This window comes from Rhododendron vialii, chromosome 7a (assembly GCF_030253575.1).
Source record: "Rhododendron vialii isolate Sample 1 chromosome 7a, ASM3025357v1".
Lineage (NCBI taxonomy): Eukaryota > Viridiplantae > Streptophyta > Magnoliopsida > Ericales > Ericaceae > Rhododendron > Rhododendron vialii.
This window is the reverse complement of record NC_080563.1, coordinates 11,867,359-11,887,226: the sequence shown is the minus strand read 5'-3', so window position 1 is coordinate 11,887,226 and position 19,868 is coordinate 11,867,359. Positions and strand designations below refer to the sequence as shown.

Genomic DNA, 19,868 nt, shown 5'->3' with positions numbered 1-19,868 from the left:
CTTCTTTATTTAAAAAAAATTGAGTTTTAGTTGTAATTTTTTATTTTTTAATTCTTCTCATAACTAACAAATGCAGAAAAATTTGAACAAGTCATTTGACTTATTAGACCAAAAAGGAGAACTATAATTGTCTCCAATGCATGTGGGTGTGGGTGCAATTATGTGTAAGCAATTGTTAACAAAAATCATAGGATTCACGACATTTGAACTATGAAAATATTCATGAAAGTAAATCGATTGGTCCAGATTCACTACACGATTTATTTTCATGAACACTTTTATGGTCCGGATGTCATGAATATGAATTCTACTACCAATTCTCTATTGTTAAACGTGGTCAGATGATTATTCCAACATACAGTGTTGAAAATTTCATGTCTTTAATGTTACTATTTTTTAGTGTTAAAACGTCTATTTGTGCACGTATCTCTTACCACGGTCACTAATTAATTGACGTAATCAGTGACCTAATAAAACCATCCATCAGTATCACGGAGTACTACGTAGATTTTATCATTAGAATAGGAACCAGACCATTGGCACCGAAAATGTACATCCACACGTGGGGCAAACTTTTGAGTCTCACATGATAGTCGATCTGAACCCGTTCATTAATTTTAAAATAATTTTTCAAGTGGTTTTCCAAAAAATCTGCTGAACTGGATGAGTTTAAGTTGTTGATCCAACCTTCCAACTTTTTATTCAAAATTCAAGATCCTAATAAATTGTGGATAAAACTTGGAAGATTGGATCATTCACTAACACATATCTAGTTGAACTGATTTTTTGTAGAGCCATTCGAAAAATTATTTTAAAATTAATTAATGAACGGTTCGGACTATTTATTTGGGATCCAAAAATAAGCCCCGCGTGCCGTCTGTACATTTTCAGTATAGTTAGCATTTTCGTTAGAATAAAAAGAAATCAACTTTTAAGGACATATAAGGGGCCTTTGAGAGCCAATCATGTGTTAAACTCCTAATGGTGAGTTGCACATCATAGATTTATTGGATTGTAATGAGACTTCTCGTAAAAGTGATAGATGATTTTTGCAAAATAGATTTTGCTCAAGGATGGTGTTGGTGTGTAATTTGGATAGAGAATCCAAAAAATCCATCCGAATGTGATTTTTGAAAAGTTATTCCAAAATACGTTCTGCCAGAATTGATTACACCATTATCTCCCAAACACCCCATAGTCATTGTAAGATCTGGGCCAACATTCTCTCTCAACTTTTCATCAGTTAGGATTATGCAGCAGCTTCTTTCGCTGGGGGCGGGGGAGGCGACTCCTCCCCCGGGCCTCCTCGTCCCTCTCCTTCCTCCCTTTCCTCGTGCACCCTGTCTGTGCATCTCTTCCTGTCTCCGCCCTTCACCACTACCGTTCAGCTGCCAGGATCCACATATGGGGGATTCCGGTTTTGTGCTTAATGGCTAGGGGTGGCGTGACGCGAGGCCTATTGCCGCCGGAAACCACTTCTGGGGGTCTCCGGTTTCGTGACTAACGGCTAAGTGTTTGTCCTCGTGTGTGCCGACGACGATCCAGGATCCAGTATATCTACGTTTTTTGCTGGGTTTTGCTGGGTTAGTCTAGTTCTGTTTGGCGGTGGAGGTGGCGTGTGGTTAGTGGTGTGCGGCGATTCTATTTTTTTGTGTGCTTTTTTTTTTTTTTTTTTTGTAAGTGGTGGTTGGGGGTTTGGCTGGAGTTCGGTGGTGGCGGCTTCTAGGGGTGGCTTGCGGAGGCTCCGCAGTTGTGGTTCCAGTCGTCTTCCTGCCTCGGACTAGGCTTGGCCCATGTTTGGCTGATTTCCATAGGTTTCCTGCTGTCTTTGGTATGGAGCTCCCTTATCTCGAGGCGTCTAGATACGTGCTCCAAATTTGTTGATCCATGTATTTTTCGGTGTGAAGCAGATAGTGGCTCTTGCAGGCATGACTCTTGCTTATGTAATGGCTCCATATTGGAGTATTCAATTACGCTTTGGCGTTCGACGGAGTCGCCTCAGATTTGGACCGATGGTTGTTTTTTGTTCCCCTGTTTTAGTTGATTATCAGTTGTTGTTGTATGGTTTGCTCTGTAATTGGATTTTCTGTAGATACTGTATGACGGATATTAATGAATTGGTTTGGTCTTCCGATTGACAAAAAAAAATGTAAAATTTGGTGATAGGTCCATTATAGAATTTTTGTAAGCCCACGAGTCCACGCACCTACTGATAAAAATACCCTTCAAATATAATAGGGAAAACCGGTTCAATTCAAATTCACTTTGGAAAGAGAGAACGATAAAGAGAGAAACGGGAGAGACAGAACAGATTAGCGTCGTCGTTGCCTTCCACGCCATTGTCATTGCCTTCCTCCTCCTCCTCGTCCCCGTTGCTGTCGTCGTCGTCCCCGTTGCTGCCGTTGTTGCCTTCGTCATGATCAACATCATCTTCCTCGTCGTCACGAACTGGTATGTTTAGGGTTTTGTACTCTATTTCTACGTCTTAACGTTTCGTTAGCGTTTTGAAGTCTGTTGCTACTAATTAGGATTTAGTTAGGGTTTTGACTCTGTTGGTTTGGGTTTTGTCTTGCGTTTTTTTAGTCCATTTGCAGTGTTCATACTGATTAGGGTTTTGTTAGCGTTTCGCAGTCCATTTGTAGTGTCTTTATAATTCTATTGGGTATTGTGTCTGCAAATACTCTCCTAACTGGACATGCTGCAAGAAAAAGCCCTCCGGTTTACCGTGACAAAGGCCTTCAGCCCAAGATCTCATACTTCTGGATGCCAACTGAAAGTTGTTGGGCTCGTCAGATTTTGATAATTATTTCATTTTTTTTTTTTTTTGTAAACAATACAAGTTGTCTAATAAGAGGGTGACAATCCAAATGGGAAATAATATTGGTACTCCAAAAGTTGATGGAGACACTCCAAAAAATAAAAGAAAGTGACTTTGGTGTTACACTGATTTTGAAGTGTCTGCATCAATTTTTAGAGTGCCAAGATCATTTTCCATCCAAATCACTATTTGACTTTACCCGGGAAAAGGATATTAAATACAGTTGCGGAATAAATTTGAAAAAGTCTGAGTGATCTGAAGTGGTGGATGTTAAAAATTTTCACTCTTCAATTGGTAATCCAATAATTTCACATAAATAAAAAATGTAAACGATAAAAAATTAAAAAAAAGAAAAAAGAAAAAAGAAGAGGGCGAGATGACATCTTGAATGTTGTTGGATTTTAGGCTACATTTTCCCCAATTTTACTTGTTTATCACAATGTTACAAACATAGATCGGCACAGAGATTCTGAATACGAGTTTATCTGGATTCTACTGACGGACATGAGTACCACACGGTAAATATAGGATTCTTACACATCGAACGGATCCAAACATATCTATGTTCAAGTTTGTATGCTTTTATATTGTTTGCATCGATATGATTTGTTTTCCTATGCTAGTCTTGATGCATTCTGTAGTGGGCCGAAATAGTCGCAATTCAGACGGGTGAAAGAGGTTGGGGACAGACCTAGCACCCGTTTTGGACATGTCATCCCTTGGACCATTTTGTACTCAAAGCTACGGGGTTGGTCTCAGTCCAGTTGTCTCAGTTCATCTGTAACGTCAATGCATGTCATGGGAAGGTACTCCACTGCTTTGCCGAGCATACGCCGACCCCAACGGCTTTCTCAAGCGTGTTTGTGTTTCCTTACGTTCACACTGATCGTTCGCTCGTCATGCCCTTTAGTCGTTCGGCAGGATAAGCTTTCGTTCGAAAGTAATGTTATCGCTCGGGGGGAAATATCTTCTTAGGTAGTGCTTATCTGCGGATGTCGAGGAATCTTCTAGAAGCTTCTATTGATAACCGAAGTGACATCTCTAATACAGGCACGTGAACTTTGCTTCCCTAGGGAAGACCGTTCATTTAATAATTCTGACATATGACGTCATTCGAGCGGTACAACGCACGTGGTACAAACACACATGGGATACACGACCTCTCACTTCTCTCAAGCGATATACGTTCTCTTTATTCTTCCATCTACTGACTTTTTCGTCGGAGCTTCTTCCCAGAGGTACACCCCCCTTCGGTTTGTAGGTATACAGTCCTCAGTTGACCGTTCCATTCCTCCACCATTCATCAGAAGGGAAAAAGGGTCAAAGGTTGTTTCAGCCCCCACACATGCGATAACCAAACTGCGGATGTAGAGAGACTTAGAGATTCGCTAACCTCCTTGAGAGTGTCGTGTGAGATTAAATGCTTTGACAAGCAATTCAAATTCATGTCAAGAATCAATGAAGAAGCCATGAGCTGAAAGGGAGTAGAACTATAGAACCATATATAGGCTGTTGGATGAAGGATGAAATGATGTTACCCTTCGACTATGTCCACGGACCATGGCGAGAGAGAATCTGCTGGACCCTAGAAGGTTTTACTTTTTATCAGAGCAAAACCCCAGAGAAGTCGAGAAGATTTTCAGTGCTAAGCGAGTAACACGTGGTGCCCTCTTGGCGCATTCAGACAGACCGTCCATTTCGATTTTGGATGGCTTGGATTTGGAGAGAGTGTTTCAATCTGGGTTATCCAATACACTTTTGGACGGCCCGGATGTGTTGCTCGGACACCATATCGGCCAGGTGACGTGCTACCTATCCGACACCCAAAAATTTCTCCTGAGGACAAGGCTTAACCACAAGAAAAGGTATGGCACTTCGGCAGTAAACCAACAAAGCAAAAAAATACTCCGTAGTTTCATCTTTTTTGGGCAAAAAAATAACGATGTCAACTAAAAAGTAGAACTTCGAAGGTCAGGCACAAGGAAGGAAGTACCATCATGTTCAATCTCCACAAGAAGATTCCATGGGACAATCTGTGAATCGAATCACCAAGAAGAAACAAAAGACAGCAAGGAAAATGGTATATACAATTAAAATAAATTTATTTTTTTGGCTCAGCTATACAATTAAAATATTGCAATAAAAAAACAACCCGCCCAAATTGATGTGGTAGGCTGGTAGCTACAAATGAAATTATAAGCCTCTACAGTTGTTGTGTCAATCTCGAAATGAAAAAAGAAACCCAATTCCAAGATCTGGGTTAACCACAACTATCATCAAATGATAATGAGGCTGTATTTCTCATATTGTCGAAATAGATTAAATGGACTAAACGGGCTAAAAACTACAAAAACACAGATTTGTAAACAAGTCATTCTCTTGCATATATTGATTACAAGTACACCTAGCAGAAAGAACTTGTCTAAAAAGTCCTCAAACTATAGAGAAACTTTTTAGGAGAAAATTCACCTTTGATTTATTAAAAAATGTTTTAAAATAAACAAAACCAATGGAGCAAGAGAAAATTTAAAAAAAAAAAATCAGCACAATAAAAAAATAAACAGGACCACATATCCGATGATTCAGGATCCATATTGTTATCCTGTAGTCCTAACTTGTTAGCTTTGACAATTGCATAAAAAAAAAATGCTCCAATTGTATATGGAGTAAAAAGGTTGCTAAATGGCATTATCCAATAAAGCAAGATCCATCTAGGATAGACAAAACAAAATTTTAAACTGCAAAATGCCAAAGCCTTTTGACTTTCTCCCAAAATTCAAGAATCCCATTATCCAAAAAACATACCCAACCGACCAACAAATATCACCACTAAAACCACATTATAGACATCACAAAACTAAAAAAAATTCAACCCACTAATCACCACCACATAATAGCCTTTTCTCCACAAAGCTAATCATTGGTTTAAGAGAAATTTTTCAGTGCAGGGTGGGTACTAGCTGGTGTCCGCTCGGCGCATTCAAACGGCCCAACACACTTTTAAACTGTTCGGATGGGCAGCTTGGGCACGGTCACATAGTTCCCAACCGGTACTCAAAAATTTCTCTTGGTTTAAACTTCCTTTTCACCACCACCATTGATATTTCCATTGTTATTCTGATACCTGCAAAGCACCTTGCACTTGACCACACTCCCATAGACAAAAAACCCAGGCGTGACCATGATCCGAACCGCACCCGGAACCAACCCCCTCGCCCTATCCCCGCCCATATCCTCCATGTAAACCGGGTCGAACCCGACCCCCTTGTCCACCCTGAACACGGGCAGGCCCGGGTGCACCGAATTAGCCAGCAGATGAACCGACCACACGCCCTTCGACGCGCCGAAGAACGCCTGCAAGAGCGGCTCCGGCCACGCCCGGTTCCACCCCAGCATCGCCACGACCTCGCTCATCTTCCGGTCGCAGAACCGGCTGAACTCCTCGCTGAAGTGCCTCGTCCCCTTGCTCAGCACCTCCTCCCACGTCAGCCCGCGCAGCCGGCAGAACGACGCGAAGTTCGACTCGGATCGGGCTACCGGGTTGAGGATTTGAGCCACCGCGGACTTGCAGAACCCGATCGACTCGAAGTCGTCGAAGAAGGCCCTGTTCAGCAGGGCCTCGAGGTAGAAGGTGATGGCCCTGGGGTTTTTGGAGAGAGAGAGCTTGATTTCGTAGGGCTGGAGGAGGAGAGAGAGCCGGTCGTGGATCTTGGGGCCCGCGTGGCGCAACTGGAGAGTTAACGAACGGCTCAGGAGACGGACGGACGATCGAGATTCCGCGACGCAGACTAAGAAGTGCTCGATCAATTTGTTGTTGGGACTGGGGTGAGAGTTGGTTGAAAGACGGGGGGGCTGGATGTGATTCGAGCAAACTTCGAGCCCAGATTTTAAGTCGTGGCAGTAGGCTTCGAGCTTGTCGAGTTTCTTCTCGAGTTCGGCCACGGAGTGCTTGAGCCTGGAAGCTTCCAGGACGGCGTCGTCTCGCTTCTTGGTCGCGTGGATCAGCTTGTGCGAGAGCTCCGCCAGAGCAATCTTCCAGTGCTCGACCGCGGGCGAAGCCGCGTCGGACGACGCCGACGACGTCGTCGTCCTGGGGCTCTTCTTGGTCAGGGAGAACAGGATGGATTTGAACCTGCCGTTGGGGCTGACGCCGTTGTTGTCTAGGGGGACCACGGAGAACTTGTCGCGGTTGCTCGGCAGGCACTCGTTGCAGGAGACTCCCGCGTCGGATTCCGGCCGTCGTCTCGCCGTTTGTTTGGTTCGGTTTTCGGAGTGGTGGTGGTGGAGCGGCGTGGGGTGGTGCTTCGATTCGGTTTCAACCTCTCTCTTGGTATGTCGTTCGATTTCTTCTTCTTCTTCGTCGCGGTCGTCGTCATCGTTCTCTTCTCTTTCGCATTCCTGTATCTGTTAATATGAACACAGAAACAGAAAACTGATTACAATCCAAATTTTAAGCACGAATACACAGAATTAATAAGGGGTTGTGTAAGTGTTGATGGGTTTTACTTACGGGAGTGAAGTGGGGAGGGTGGTGAGGAAGGAGGGGGGGAGGAGAGAGAGAGGATTTGGAGGAAGAAGAGGTAGAGGAGAGAGAGGAGGAGGAAGGTGCCATGTTCAGAATCTCCACCTTCGTGTCCGGTTTCTAAAAATTGTGTACAGCTTATGTATGTTTGTCTTGAATTTACCAATTGTGCGGTGGGGAAATTTTGTGCACTTTCCTTTTCTTTTTGTTTTTCGAGTCAAAAAATTTTGGTGCACAATTTTAAGTAACCTTTTTTTTCTTCTTAGGATAATCGGATATCCGAACCAATTTGCGCACATCTCAACTAATTTTGGAGCTCTATAGATAACAATCAGGCATAATCTTTAGTGGTCTCAAGATTTAAAATATTTGACTTTCGTAGGAATGAAACATATAATCTCATGGAAGAACACTTATTGCTTTCTCACAATCTATTAGCCAAACGGCCCAAACCCCTTGGTTTATTTAATTTTATGTTTTTTAGTAACCTGTTCAAATCAAAAAAGGAATAGGACAATAAATTAACACTAAATCAGTCCTTGTTTAATAAGCAATTTATGGGATAAAATTAAGGAAGTATTTTCCTTTAATTGTTATTAGCAATATTTCTCTTTATTGGTAAGTTTTTGTTGTATTATTAAGGCTGGTCATGATATTAGGAAAAATATTAAAGCCGGTTATGATAATATGTTGACGTGAACATTTAATAAAGCTGGTTACGTGAGACCAATGATATTAAACTTATGATGCAATATTAACATTTATGCGACATACTATAATGATGATCAATATAAGAGAATTACGAAATCGAATTCAAAGGCTAGAAATTTAGTGAGAAATTTCAATCACTAATGATGGAGGGGACTGTCATAATGATGGAATAAATTGTCTTAACGATGTAATCTATATTTTTTCAATTTATTTGACAATAATATATTTGTGAATTGTGGTTGTCAGATAAGTATTGAAGTATGACAAATATGACGGAAGCTCAAATAAAGAACATTAACCATCCTTTGGGTGTTGAGAAAGGGGAAGAGCCGATCAATACTTTTATTTATAATTTTTTCTCTTAATTTCTTACCAAAATACTTAATCCAAATGAGTGATTTGGCTAAAAATAATAACCCTTTTTTTTTATTTTCTTATGAAATCCCTCGAGCCAAATGGGCCATAATAGTTTCAATCAATAAAAGTACTGCAAAAATGCAAAGAATTTGACCAAGTAGGCATAAAAAAACAAATAAGTGCTCGGCCTCCTTTCTTTTATTTTCTTATATATGATGATGCTTTCTTTGATGTTAAGCACAAGTAGGGATAACTATCAAATGATAGCTATCTACGTTAATCTCTCTCTTTGTCGTCTATGCTCTTTAGTGTTTGCGATACTGACGATAATGGAAGATATCAATGACAGATTGATTCAAATTTTATATATGGTGGTAGGTATAGAGCGATCGATCCGGTCGTTCACCTCAGCACGGACAGTTTGGATTGAATCTGAGCGCATACAAATCGTATACGAATCTAAACTCCATTCCTCGATTAAGATTCGAGCCGTCAATTTGTCAAGATGAGCGGCCAGATTGGCCGCAGATCTGCATCGCTCTACTGGGAGATGAGCATCTCCTATCCTAATATGTGTGAAGCACCAAATAATTATAAAATCTCATTTAAAGAAAAATTATAGAGTAATTATATTCTCAAAAATTGTGGAATTGTAAATTTTTTTTTTTTTTTATTATTCGTTAAACCTAATCTACTCTATCCTAGAGAACTTGAAGAGGGGATAGGTGCTTACGGAATCGAACCCTGCTTCCCATGGGAGTATAACGTAGGTACCTCTGTACCAACTCCACTCCACTCCACTTGCGAAATTGTTGGATGTTTAATCGAGAAGAAGGTAACAAATAGCTATATTCTAAGGAACCCTTACGTTTAAATTTCAAATACTCCAATATAAAGGATATAGTAACGAAGGTGTATCTTTTTAAACTCTCATGCATATAGAGAACTTGACATTAAAAAATCTCAAGCCAGCTACTATTATTCAACCACCATGTTCGAAAGAGACCCGCAGGCGCAGAGTAAGATTAAAAGTAACTATCTCTTGCTACCTTCCAATTGTTATTAAATGTCTGATATCTCTGTGGGGTCGAATGTGTACGTGATTCATTAAGGAGGTTCAAATCAACTGAGATAGGAAATTTCCATCTTTGAAATTAGCAGTCTTTGTATTTTAGTGATTTTTAATCTTCTTTCTTATTTTTATTTTGAATCAATTAAATGTTATTGTCTTCTTACAAATAGGATGCCACGTGAGTCACAATAATACAGTAGTTCCAAATTTTGGATTTTCCCCCATTTTATGAAGTGTTTTTTCTCGTCTTCTTCTAAGTTCTAACCATGGTTTGGAATAAATAAAAAAAAACAGAGTTGCAGTATATAAATAAAAATGATACAACCACGCCCCTACCATGCGGTTTGTGTGTGGAGCCCATATACTTGTATAAAAATTGACATTAATCTACCCGAAGCAAAAAATTAGGTCATTATCTTCATGCGCAATTGCCAATATGTGTATGTTACTACAAGACTTCCGAAGCCTTAAACCAGAACAAAACAAATTTTCCCTTTGGTCGTATGTACATATCCATTTTTCCTGTCATTCGCATATCTGTAGTACTTTTGTAGGAGCGAGGCCCCGTTTCCCCTAACATTTTTGCTCTACAATTTATTTACTTCCGTGAAGTTGTTAGTAGAAAATTAAAGTTTTTTTTTTTGTTAAAAGTTAAGTTGTTTTCACTAAACTAAAACATTCAACACATTTTCTTCTACTAACCCAACACATTTTCTATAACTTTTAGTTTAGTGGAAATAACTTGACTACAAATAGCTGCAAAAAGTAGACCATAACTTATAGCTTAGCGAAAACGCCCCCTGATTTTCTATACACCGTTCATGTTTAGGAAGTCCCTCCGAGGACGACTCCCCTACAATTCTTGTGATAGCTAGAGAAACGTCTACCGGTAAAGCATTGTATCCATATAATTGCTTGTCACCTACACACCTCCAAGTTGAGGAATCTAGGTTATAGTGTCCCGATCAAACAGCTGACGAAGGGGATGAGCGGAACGGGGAGTCTATTGGATGCGGTTCAGTCTAGCGGAGACTCTTGAAACAGCTAGAGTAATAGATCTCCAAATGAGCGTATTACCGTATTATGGGAGATTGTCAAGCACAACCGGCAAGAATCAAGGTGGATCTCGTTGTTGCTTAGCTCTTTAGCTGGGAACGAAGGGAGTACACATCTTTTGATTGCACGTCTACAATCAAAACAGAGAAAAAAAATCAGACAGTTGCATGGTATTGCACGTCTACAGTCAAACTAGAGAAAAGAAAGATCAGACAGTTGCAGGGTAGGTTGAGTGTGTATCATCCTCCATTCTTTAAAATTTGCTTTATTTTACTCTACAGGAAAAGCCAAAGTTGAAAAAAATTCTACGGCCTACGGACCATCGGACTCGGACATAAGTGTGCAGGTCCGAAACACCCATGTGTTGAGAATCATATGAAATAAGTGGACCTCTTATTTACAGTGTGCAATCTATGTGCATCAGGCAAGTTTAAATACTTACGTGCATCGAACAGGTCTAAAGCTCGAACGTTGCCTATTAGTGGAAAAACTGTTGGACATTTCGTGGCCAGTTGTAGTTTTGCTAATTAGGCTCCGTTCCAGAAACCTTCTTAAAAAATAAGTATTTATTTTGGAACTTCTCAAAGAAAAATAAGAAGGGTTGATCCAGAAAACTCAAATAAGCAGCTTATTTCACATTTTCAAACTCAAAAATAACGTAAATGAAAAATAATTTTTCAAATTTTTTTGCACCGTATTAAAAATCTCAATGAGATCTATCAAATAAGATCCATATTGATAGAAAAATTATTTGCGTAAACACAATTTTTTAGCTTAAAGTTGCCTTAACCAAAAAATAAGTACTTACTTCTTATTTTGTGGAACAAGTCTTATTATTGAACAAAAAATAAGAACTTATTCAAGTTCTGGAACGGGGCCTTAGAACCACGAAGACCCGTTTTCACTAACAAAACCACAAAAAATGAAGAAAAAAAAAATCATCTCGTTACCGTTAACAAAAAAAACACTAAAAATTTAATGCATTTTGCCAACTGGTTTTCACTAACAAAAAAGTTTTTACCAATTCAACAACTTTTTTCCTCACATACCAAGTAAAAACTTTACTACTGAAAATACATAACAACTTTTCAACTACAAATAAAAGTCTATAATTTTTTTAGTTCCAGAAACATCCCCGAAGTGTGGCAGTAGTACAGTACTTCCTCCGTTCCAAAATGAGTGACATTTTTTTATAAAGCGTGTCATTTTCAATTGCTTATATCTTTTAATATGAATGCTAAAAAATATACAATATGGATCTTGTTTGATAGATTTTAAATAGTTTTATTAAAAAAAGTTTTTAAAATCACATAAAACTTTATAAATCAAAAGATATAAGCATTTTAAAATGACACAAAATTTAAAAAAGATTACTCATTTTAGAACGGGAGAGTAATAAATTCGAGGAATTCAAATCCTTAAAAGCCACTTGCCCATTTGTGCAAATCTTGGCTGTAGATGTCCGAATTTCGTGACAAATCAATGTTGCAGTGAAATTAAAGCCATTTCTAATAAAGACCCAAACACTCGAAGAGCAAAACTTCTGTGGTGCTCCCAAGTGGTATGGGAGCACCATACTCCCAATGAATTATAGCCTTTGGATTGAAAATAGATAAATCACAGCCGTTGGATGAAAACCAAAAACTAAAAGTAATGTGGTTTTGGTAAAAATGAGGTGGTTTTGACAAAAAAAACGAAAGATAACTTACCACAAAAACAGGAAATACTTATTATTGATAAGAGAACACTTACCATTCTATAAGGTAAAACTTACCATACAAACAGGCATACTTACTACAACCGGTTGGACAGGTACCAAGTTACCAATGAAGTTAAAAAAAAAAGGAGTAAGTTTTTTTTTGGCGGAAAAATTTGGAGATTTTAGGGATTTATATATTAAAAGAATTATCTAAAAATATGTGTTCATTTATAAATCTAGTTTAAAATTTTAATTGGTTATAAAAATACAATTAGAAGAATTATCTAAAATAAATTTAAAAAATATTTTTCATAATTTCCGAAGGACATTATAAATGTATTTAATTAATTAATTTTCAAATAGTCATTTATTGTAGATATATTTAAGTAACTTAGTTTTAAATATTATGGAAAAAACAATATATTTATTTAATAATTTGATAGCTTACAAATTTAATGAATATATATTATAAAATAATGCTACAAGTTGATTGTTACAACAAAATTGAACAATAAATATATTTTGTTTAATAGCTATTGAATAATTTTGTAGGATTCTTAATTAAATTTATGGTAGTATTTAATGAAATTAGGCTATTCAATTTCATTAATATAGTTTATAGTGATCAATATGATATATTTTGCAAATCTAACAACTAATAATGTTGATACTAATATACTTGGCAGCTATCAATCAACGAATATTGATTTATTTGTAATTGATTGATCTAGTTATATGTTCAACCAATTGATCAAACGATTTGAATCGATTAAGATTATAATTGGCAGATATGGTAGTTAACAATAATGTTGATTAATACTGATTAGTGAAAATTAATATAATTGGCTAAAGTAAGGTGACTAATTTGTTTAATTGCTCAACGACAGACTTATCTATTTCAATCCTTCAAGTTACACAATTAGCAAATTTCAAAAATGGTTATTGATGGTTAACATTGACCACTTAGCAAATGAATGAGTAACAGTCTTTGAGGTTAACATTGATCACTTAGCTAATGTAGGAGTAACCACCAGTGAACCAGTAAATTGAAATATCTCATTTATTTGATCCTTTTTTAAAAGTAATTTTATTAATATAAATGCTTTTATTTCATTTATCATAAAAGTAATAAAATAGATCCAAATAAAATTTAATGTAGTAGGTAATATGACATTAATGATGATGTACATAAATGTATACCTACACGTCATTAATGCCATACTTACTATAGAATAAAAACTTACTTACCAAAGTACAAGGCTAGAGATACCACAAAAACTGAATTTTTACGATGGACTAATATTCATTGATAATACTTACTACATGGTTGGCAATACTTACCACGAAATAAGGAAAAAATGACTATATGCTTAAACCATTTTTACCACACAAACTGATCACGTTTTGCCAATTGCCTTGTTTACCTACCACCAATTATGACATTAATTTGGTAAGCCTCTTATTATCTAGTTAGTTGATAGACTATTATTTATTTGTCCATTTACTAATTTTCAAACTTGAATTTTGTAGACTGCTAACTGGTCAAGAAATTTCGAGAGTGTGCAAGCTCAATTCCATGGCAGCAACGTTGGAGGATGGGAAGATGATTTCGGACAAGATTTGTGAAGGATAAATGTAACGTTTATTTTTTAGTAAGGCATTGAGTAGGGACAATAAGTTTATTGTAATATTTTAATTTAGTAAAATTAAGGCAATGATCTGGAGAAGAACTTATCTGTAGTTACGTAAGGCACTGAGTACGATTATTTAAATAGTAACAATGCCCAGATTTTAGCAAGCATACCCAGCCTATATGGTAAGTATTGCTTTGATAATGAGAAAAATGTCCAGATTTCTGTAAGTTATTGAGTTGGTAAGAATCCACAGATTTTAGTAAGCGCACCCTGTATAAATGGTAAATAATGCCCAGATTTTTGTAAGTACGGTTATTGAAATTAAAATGGTAAGAATTTTCAGATTTTAGTAAGCTCACCCTGTATAAATGGTAAGTAATGCTCTGAAAATAAGAACCATGCCCAGATTTTTGTAAGTGCGGTTATTGAAATTGAAATGGTAAGAATTTCCAGATTATAGTAAGCTCACCCTGTATAAAATGGTAAGTAATGCACTGAAAATGAGAAGCACGCCCAGATTTTTGTAAGTACGGTTATTGAAATTGAAATGGTAAGAATTTTCAGATTTTAGTAAGAACATCTTGTATAAATGGTAAGTAATGCTCTGAAAATGAGAAGCACGCCCAGATTTTTGTAAGTACGGTTATTGAAATTGAAATGGTAAGAATTTTCAGATTTTAGTAAGCACACCCTGTATAAATGGTAAGTAATGCAGTGAAAATGATAAGCACACCCAGATTTTTGTAAGTTCGATTTTTAAGAGCTTAACAATCTGTTCATGACACACAAAACAATCTGGTACAAAAGTGACGTGGGTACCAGACATAATCGAATACATAGCTTAAACCAAAGCTTATACAAAGCAGCCAGCAGTAGTTCAATAGCAAACAACAGTCATAACAGAACAGAAGGCAGCCTTAGGAGCATAGCAGCCAGCAGCACAACACCTGGACATCAGCAGGGGGGAGAGAAATAGGGGCGTTTAGAGCTGCGGAGGTGGAGGCGTTCGGCTGTGGAGGTGGAGGACGATTGACGAGAGGAGGAGGCGAGGAGAGAGCAGCGACTGTGAATTAGGGCTCAAAATTTTACCTGTGATGAAACTTTTTTTTTTTCTTTTACCCGGTCGTGATGCAACTGGAACAGGAGGTGGTGAGAGAATGAGAGGAGAGAGAAAAATTACATTCAGGGGATTTGATGAATGACCAGGATTAAAAGAATCACATCCTACGGTTCAGATTTGATGGGAGTACCATACTCCCAAAACCAGTGGTTTTTGATGGGAGCATCATAGCCGGACCCCTCGAAGAGATGTGTGAATGTGTAAAGGCTTTTGTGTTTTCACTCGAAAGTCTACTAGCTAGAAAAAAAAGGCAAATCATGTGTAGCGTATCAGGCAGAGCTGTGTCATTCTCAGAATTTATGAACCCTGTCTGTCTGGGCAGGGGAAGGTCATTGTAGCAGTAGAGTAGCATTTACGCCATTATCTTGAATTCCCCACGTAAACATAACTCCCCCCCAACCACCCGCATTCAATTCCTCTCGGACACAAGGAGAAGACGACCCTGCAGTCCAGTGGGTGTGAAAACGTCCAACCCTGCAGTTGGGAGAGGAGATCGAGATCCAGACGTACCAGCCTCTACCAGCTACCGTCCAGTTTTTAGGGTCCCCAGTTTTCTTCAATTTTGGATCAATTTTGGTTTTGAGAATTTTTTTTATTTATTTTATGTAATGAGTGAAAATGAGTGTACAGAAATAGATAAGGAAACTTATTAAGGCCCCGTTCCAGAACTTGAATAAGTTCTTATTTTTTGTTCAATAATAAGGCTTGTTCCACCAAATAAGAAGTAATTACTTATTTTTTGGTTAAGGCAATTTTAAGCTCAAAAATCATGTGTTTACGCAAATAATTTTCCTATCAATATGGATCTTATTTGATAGATCTAATTGAGATTTTTAATACGGTGCAAAAAAAATTGAAAAATTATTTTTCATTTACGTTATTTTTGATTTTGAAAATGTGAAATAAGCTGCTTATTTGAGTTTTCTGGAACAACCCTTTTTATTTTTCTTTGAGAAGTTCCAAAATAAGTACTTATTTTTGAAGAAAGTCCAGAACACCTTTTTAAAAAATAAGTACTTATTTCACATTTTCAAACTCAAAAATAATATAAATGAAAAAAAAATTTCAAAATTTTTTTCACCGTATAAAAAATCTCAATGAGATCTATCAAACAAGATCCATATTGATAGGAAAATTATTTACGTAAACACATGATTTTTGAACTTGAAATTACCTTCTTAAAAAATAAGTACTTATTTCCGTTTTCGGAACGGGGCCTAAGCCTCGTTCAAAGAGAGAAAAACTTTTTTCAAAACTTGTAAGTAGGACTATAAACGAATCGAGCGGCTCGCGAGCTTGGAAACTTATTGAGCCCCTTTCAAAGAGTAAAAAACTTTTCTCAAAATTTGTAAGTAGGGCTATAAACGAACCGAGCAGCTTGCAAGCTCGGCTCGGCTCGTTAAACGAGCCGAGTTCGAGTTTGAGCTCAAGTTTTTGGCTTGTTTGCTGACAAAGCCTCGGCTCGATTAAAGAGGCTCGTTTAGTAAATGACTCAGTTCGGCTCGATAAGGGCTTGGCTTGTTAATTGGGTCGAACTCGAGCTTGAATTTTCGCTCGTTTAGTAAAACAAGCCGAGCTCGAGCTCGACAAAACTCATTTACCGCCCTAGTTGTGAGTGAATAAAGTTACTATGAAGGAATTTGTTGACAGAGATATTCTTGTCCAACCAAACTGATAGGAGTATTTACATGGGATGATCTTATCCGCGAGTAGTAAAAGTGATCAAGAAGTTTAATCATAGAAACAACAGATCCAATCTAATCGCTTTTTATAAAGTGGACCGTTAAAGTTTGCCACCTTGATAGCCCTTCTGGGACCATTCTAATTTGATCATTTCGTTCATTATTTTGACCTGATTGCGGTAAGCGATAATGTCAAAAAGTAACGTTAATTCAGAAACGCTCTAAAATGACATTTATAGGATTGCGGTCCTTATGGAGTCATGATTATTCGGGAACGCTCTAACGCATTGGCACAAAACCAGTTAAATGTTAGTAAATGCAGATTCATTCCCTGTGAGAGGAGGAGAGAGAGGGGTTTATGGGTTTATTTATGCATGTGAAGTTATTAAATGTGACGTGGTCCGTATAGGTGGTCCAGAAAAAAATTGAACAGCTGACCACTGTGTCAAATCTAGCAATGGAGATTTTGGTAAGCCCCAAGGTGGGTTGGTTAGTTTGTTTGCTCCTTACACAATTAATCATAGCTTGATTTTTTAGATTAAACCGCAAAAAAAGTAATTTGGTTTGAATCCTCTAGTCTTAGCGTGGATGGTTCGGCGTAGATGATTTGCTTTCGACCGGACCATGCACAGGAAATTAGTTAAAGTACGGATAAGTTTATTTAGACACCCCAAACCATCAACTTTTATCTATTTGTTGAGATTTTGGTCCAATGCAAGTGGTGGCGGGGATGCCCAAACAAAGGGCAGTGCCAGCGAATTCAGGCACGAAATCAGGCGATGGTCCCTTCTCTTAACAGCTTTCATTTTATCTTCATTTGACTCCCCCGGGATGTGTAAATCAATGGCTCAAATTTGTACACACAGGGTATGTGCGTGTGTGTTTTTTTCGTTTTCCTTTTTGGTGAAAGAGAAGTTGGGTTAAAATGCTTTGTTGAAAGAGGCGGATGGCACTCCTACCTTAAATCTTCTCGGGAAAAAGGCTGGAAGAACTCGAACCTAAAATTGCCTGATTTTTAATTTTTGGTCGGTGTCGTAATACTGGTCTCGTGCCTATTTGATTTGAAAAAACGAAAGAAACGTAACCCGTTCCTCTTAGCTTTTTGTGTGTGTTTTTCTTCTTATTTTGTTTTATTTAAATTTTTTTCGCGTTTGTTATTTTTGCGCCAAACCTTTTTGTGGATTTTTTATTTCAATAAATTTTGGAAATGTCCAAGGAAAAAAATATAGTATTTTTTTTTTTGCTTTCTCTCATATATATTTTGGAAATATTCAAGGAAACTTTTCCTATTTGTCTCGTCAACACAAATCAATAAACCATATAAGTTTAATGCAAAACTAACCAACGCAAAAAAAACCCTAATCGATCCGGCGATGAATAAGGACAAAATCAAAAAGCCCAAAATACCTACACAAAAAGCTAAAGGTGAACACTCAATTATCTCAGTGACGATTACTTCTAGTTCTGGCCGGAGAAATCTCACGTTTAGTACAGTGGAAATGTGGAATCACATATCCTGGGTTGAAACATGATGAGATATTGGGCTGAAACATTAGGCCTTGTCACCGTAAACCGGAAGTCTATTTCTTGCAACATGTCCAGTTAAGAAAGTATTTGCAATCCCCAAAGGGTAGCTCAAGGGACTGCAGGCCTGAGATGTGAATTCCTTAGTATAAGACATCGGAGAGAAATCTCTTGTGATCCCTTAGTTTTGGCGTGGATGACTTGTATTTGATCGGACGGGGGAGGAAAATGGCGAGGTGTGTGTAAACTGGTTTAGACACCCTTGACAATCGAAAAAATAGAGGAGAGAATTTGCGAACACAATACCCAATGGGCCGGATTATGAGATACTAAAACAATCCAAGGAAAAAAGATTGACCAATGAACATTTTCTCATTTTATAGGTCCCAAATGTGATTGTTTTATTTTGAGACTAAGATTTATTTTTGCAATTCATACGTAAAGTCCAGTTAAACTTATTTTACTTGATCCAGGACCATAAATACAACCTATACATGGATTAATGCAAAACAACCTATACATGCACTCTTAGAAAACTATTTTTGAAAAGAAAAAAAAATGCAATTCGTTTCCACAATTGTATTTGTAGTGAAAAAAGTTTCTGAAAAATCCAAAGACATTTTGGTATTGCGAAAGTTCATGGCTGTATGGACTTCTTGGGCAGGACTCACAGGAGACCCTAAAGTTGGGCCACCAGATCAAAGTTTATATTTTGCAGAGACTCCTAGTATAATTCTTCCTTTTCTGATAATATAAAAAACAAAGAAACTTTGATGATATTCAGACCAGAAAAAAATAAATAAAAAGGAAATCTTCTACTTTCTCACCAAATCAAACCAAAACACAAAAAACAAAAAACTTGTTAGCCTTGTTCATGACATAGATTCTCTTGCGCTCACCAACTACGGGGAATGGCATCGGTTTGGATCAGATCACATTTTAATACTACAATCCAAAAGAAAATTTGAACGATACTTGTATAAATTTATTCTGATCTCAAGACGAGTTTTTGTTTAGCCTACCACAATCGGGATTAGATTTCTCGCCACAATCGGGATTTGATTTTTCTCCACCCCACCCGCTAGGAATTTAGAAATTTTCCTAAACCAACTCTCTCCTGCTTCCTCGTGTGTAAAAAATTATGTAAATCGAACATTGTCAATAAACTGAAACTCTCATACCCGTCATAAGCGAAATGAACAATCTATGTCATCAAACCTGACTGGGAGGATGATCACATGGGCAGTCACGTAACAAGATTTCGATTTCCTCCCTGTACAAATTGGGTTCGATTCTCGAGCTAACACTTCTTTTTAAGTTTTTATTTGTCAAAAAATAGCCTTTGTGGAAAATCTGTTGCTGTCTTGAACTTGTGTCAAAGAGAACACATGGAAACACCTAAACCACTAAACCAAAGCATGTTGTTTTTATATATAGAAATTATCTCTTATTATATTGTACTTGCGAAAAAACTAATGCCCCACTTGATGATTTGGCCTAGTGCCTCAAATATTTTGGGTCGGTCCCGACTTTTATCGTCTTGTGATGTGAATTTATAATTTTACCCTTTTAATAATAAAATGAGAATAAGTTGTACACGGAGGGTCCGTGTATTATCAAGTTTCCCTCAACCAATAAAAACAAGCCAGCTCATCTATTAGAGGGCCAACTAG

At 37.6% G+C, this 19,868-nt stretch overlaps 1 protein-coding gene across 1 annotated transcript; it reads right to left on the bottom strand.

Moving 5' to 3' along the window:
- Nucleotides 1-5,480: 5,480 nt before the first annotated feature.
- On the bottom strand, nucleotides 5,481-8,070 carry LOC131331885 (IRK-interacting protein). Its single transcript, XM_058365835.1, has 2 exons — nucleotides 7,329-8,070; nucleotides 5,481-7,222 (listed from the first exon to the last, which is right to left on the bottom strand). Exons 1-2 carry the CDS (start codon nucleotides 7,428-7,430, stop codon nucleotides 5,891-5,893), a joined length of 1,434 nt encoding a protein of 477 aa, XP_058221818.1. The 5' UTR covers nucleotides 7,431-8,070; the 3' UTR covers nucleotides 5,481-5,890.
- Between the last annotated feature and the right edge of the window lie 11,798 nt (nucleotides 8,071-19,868).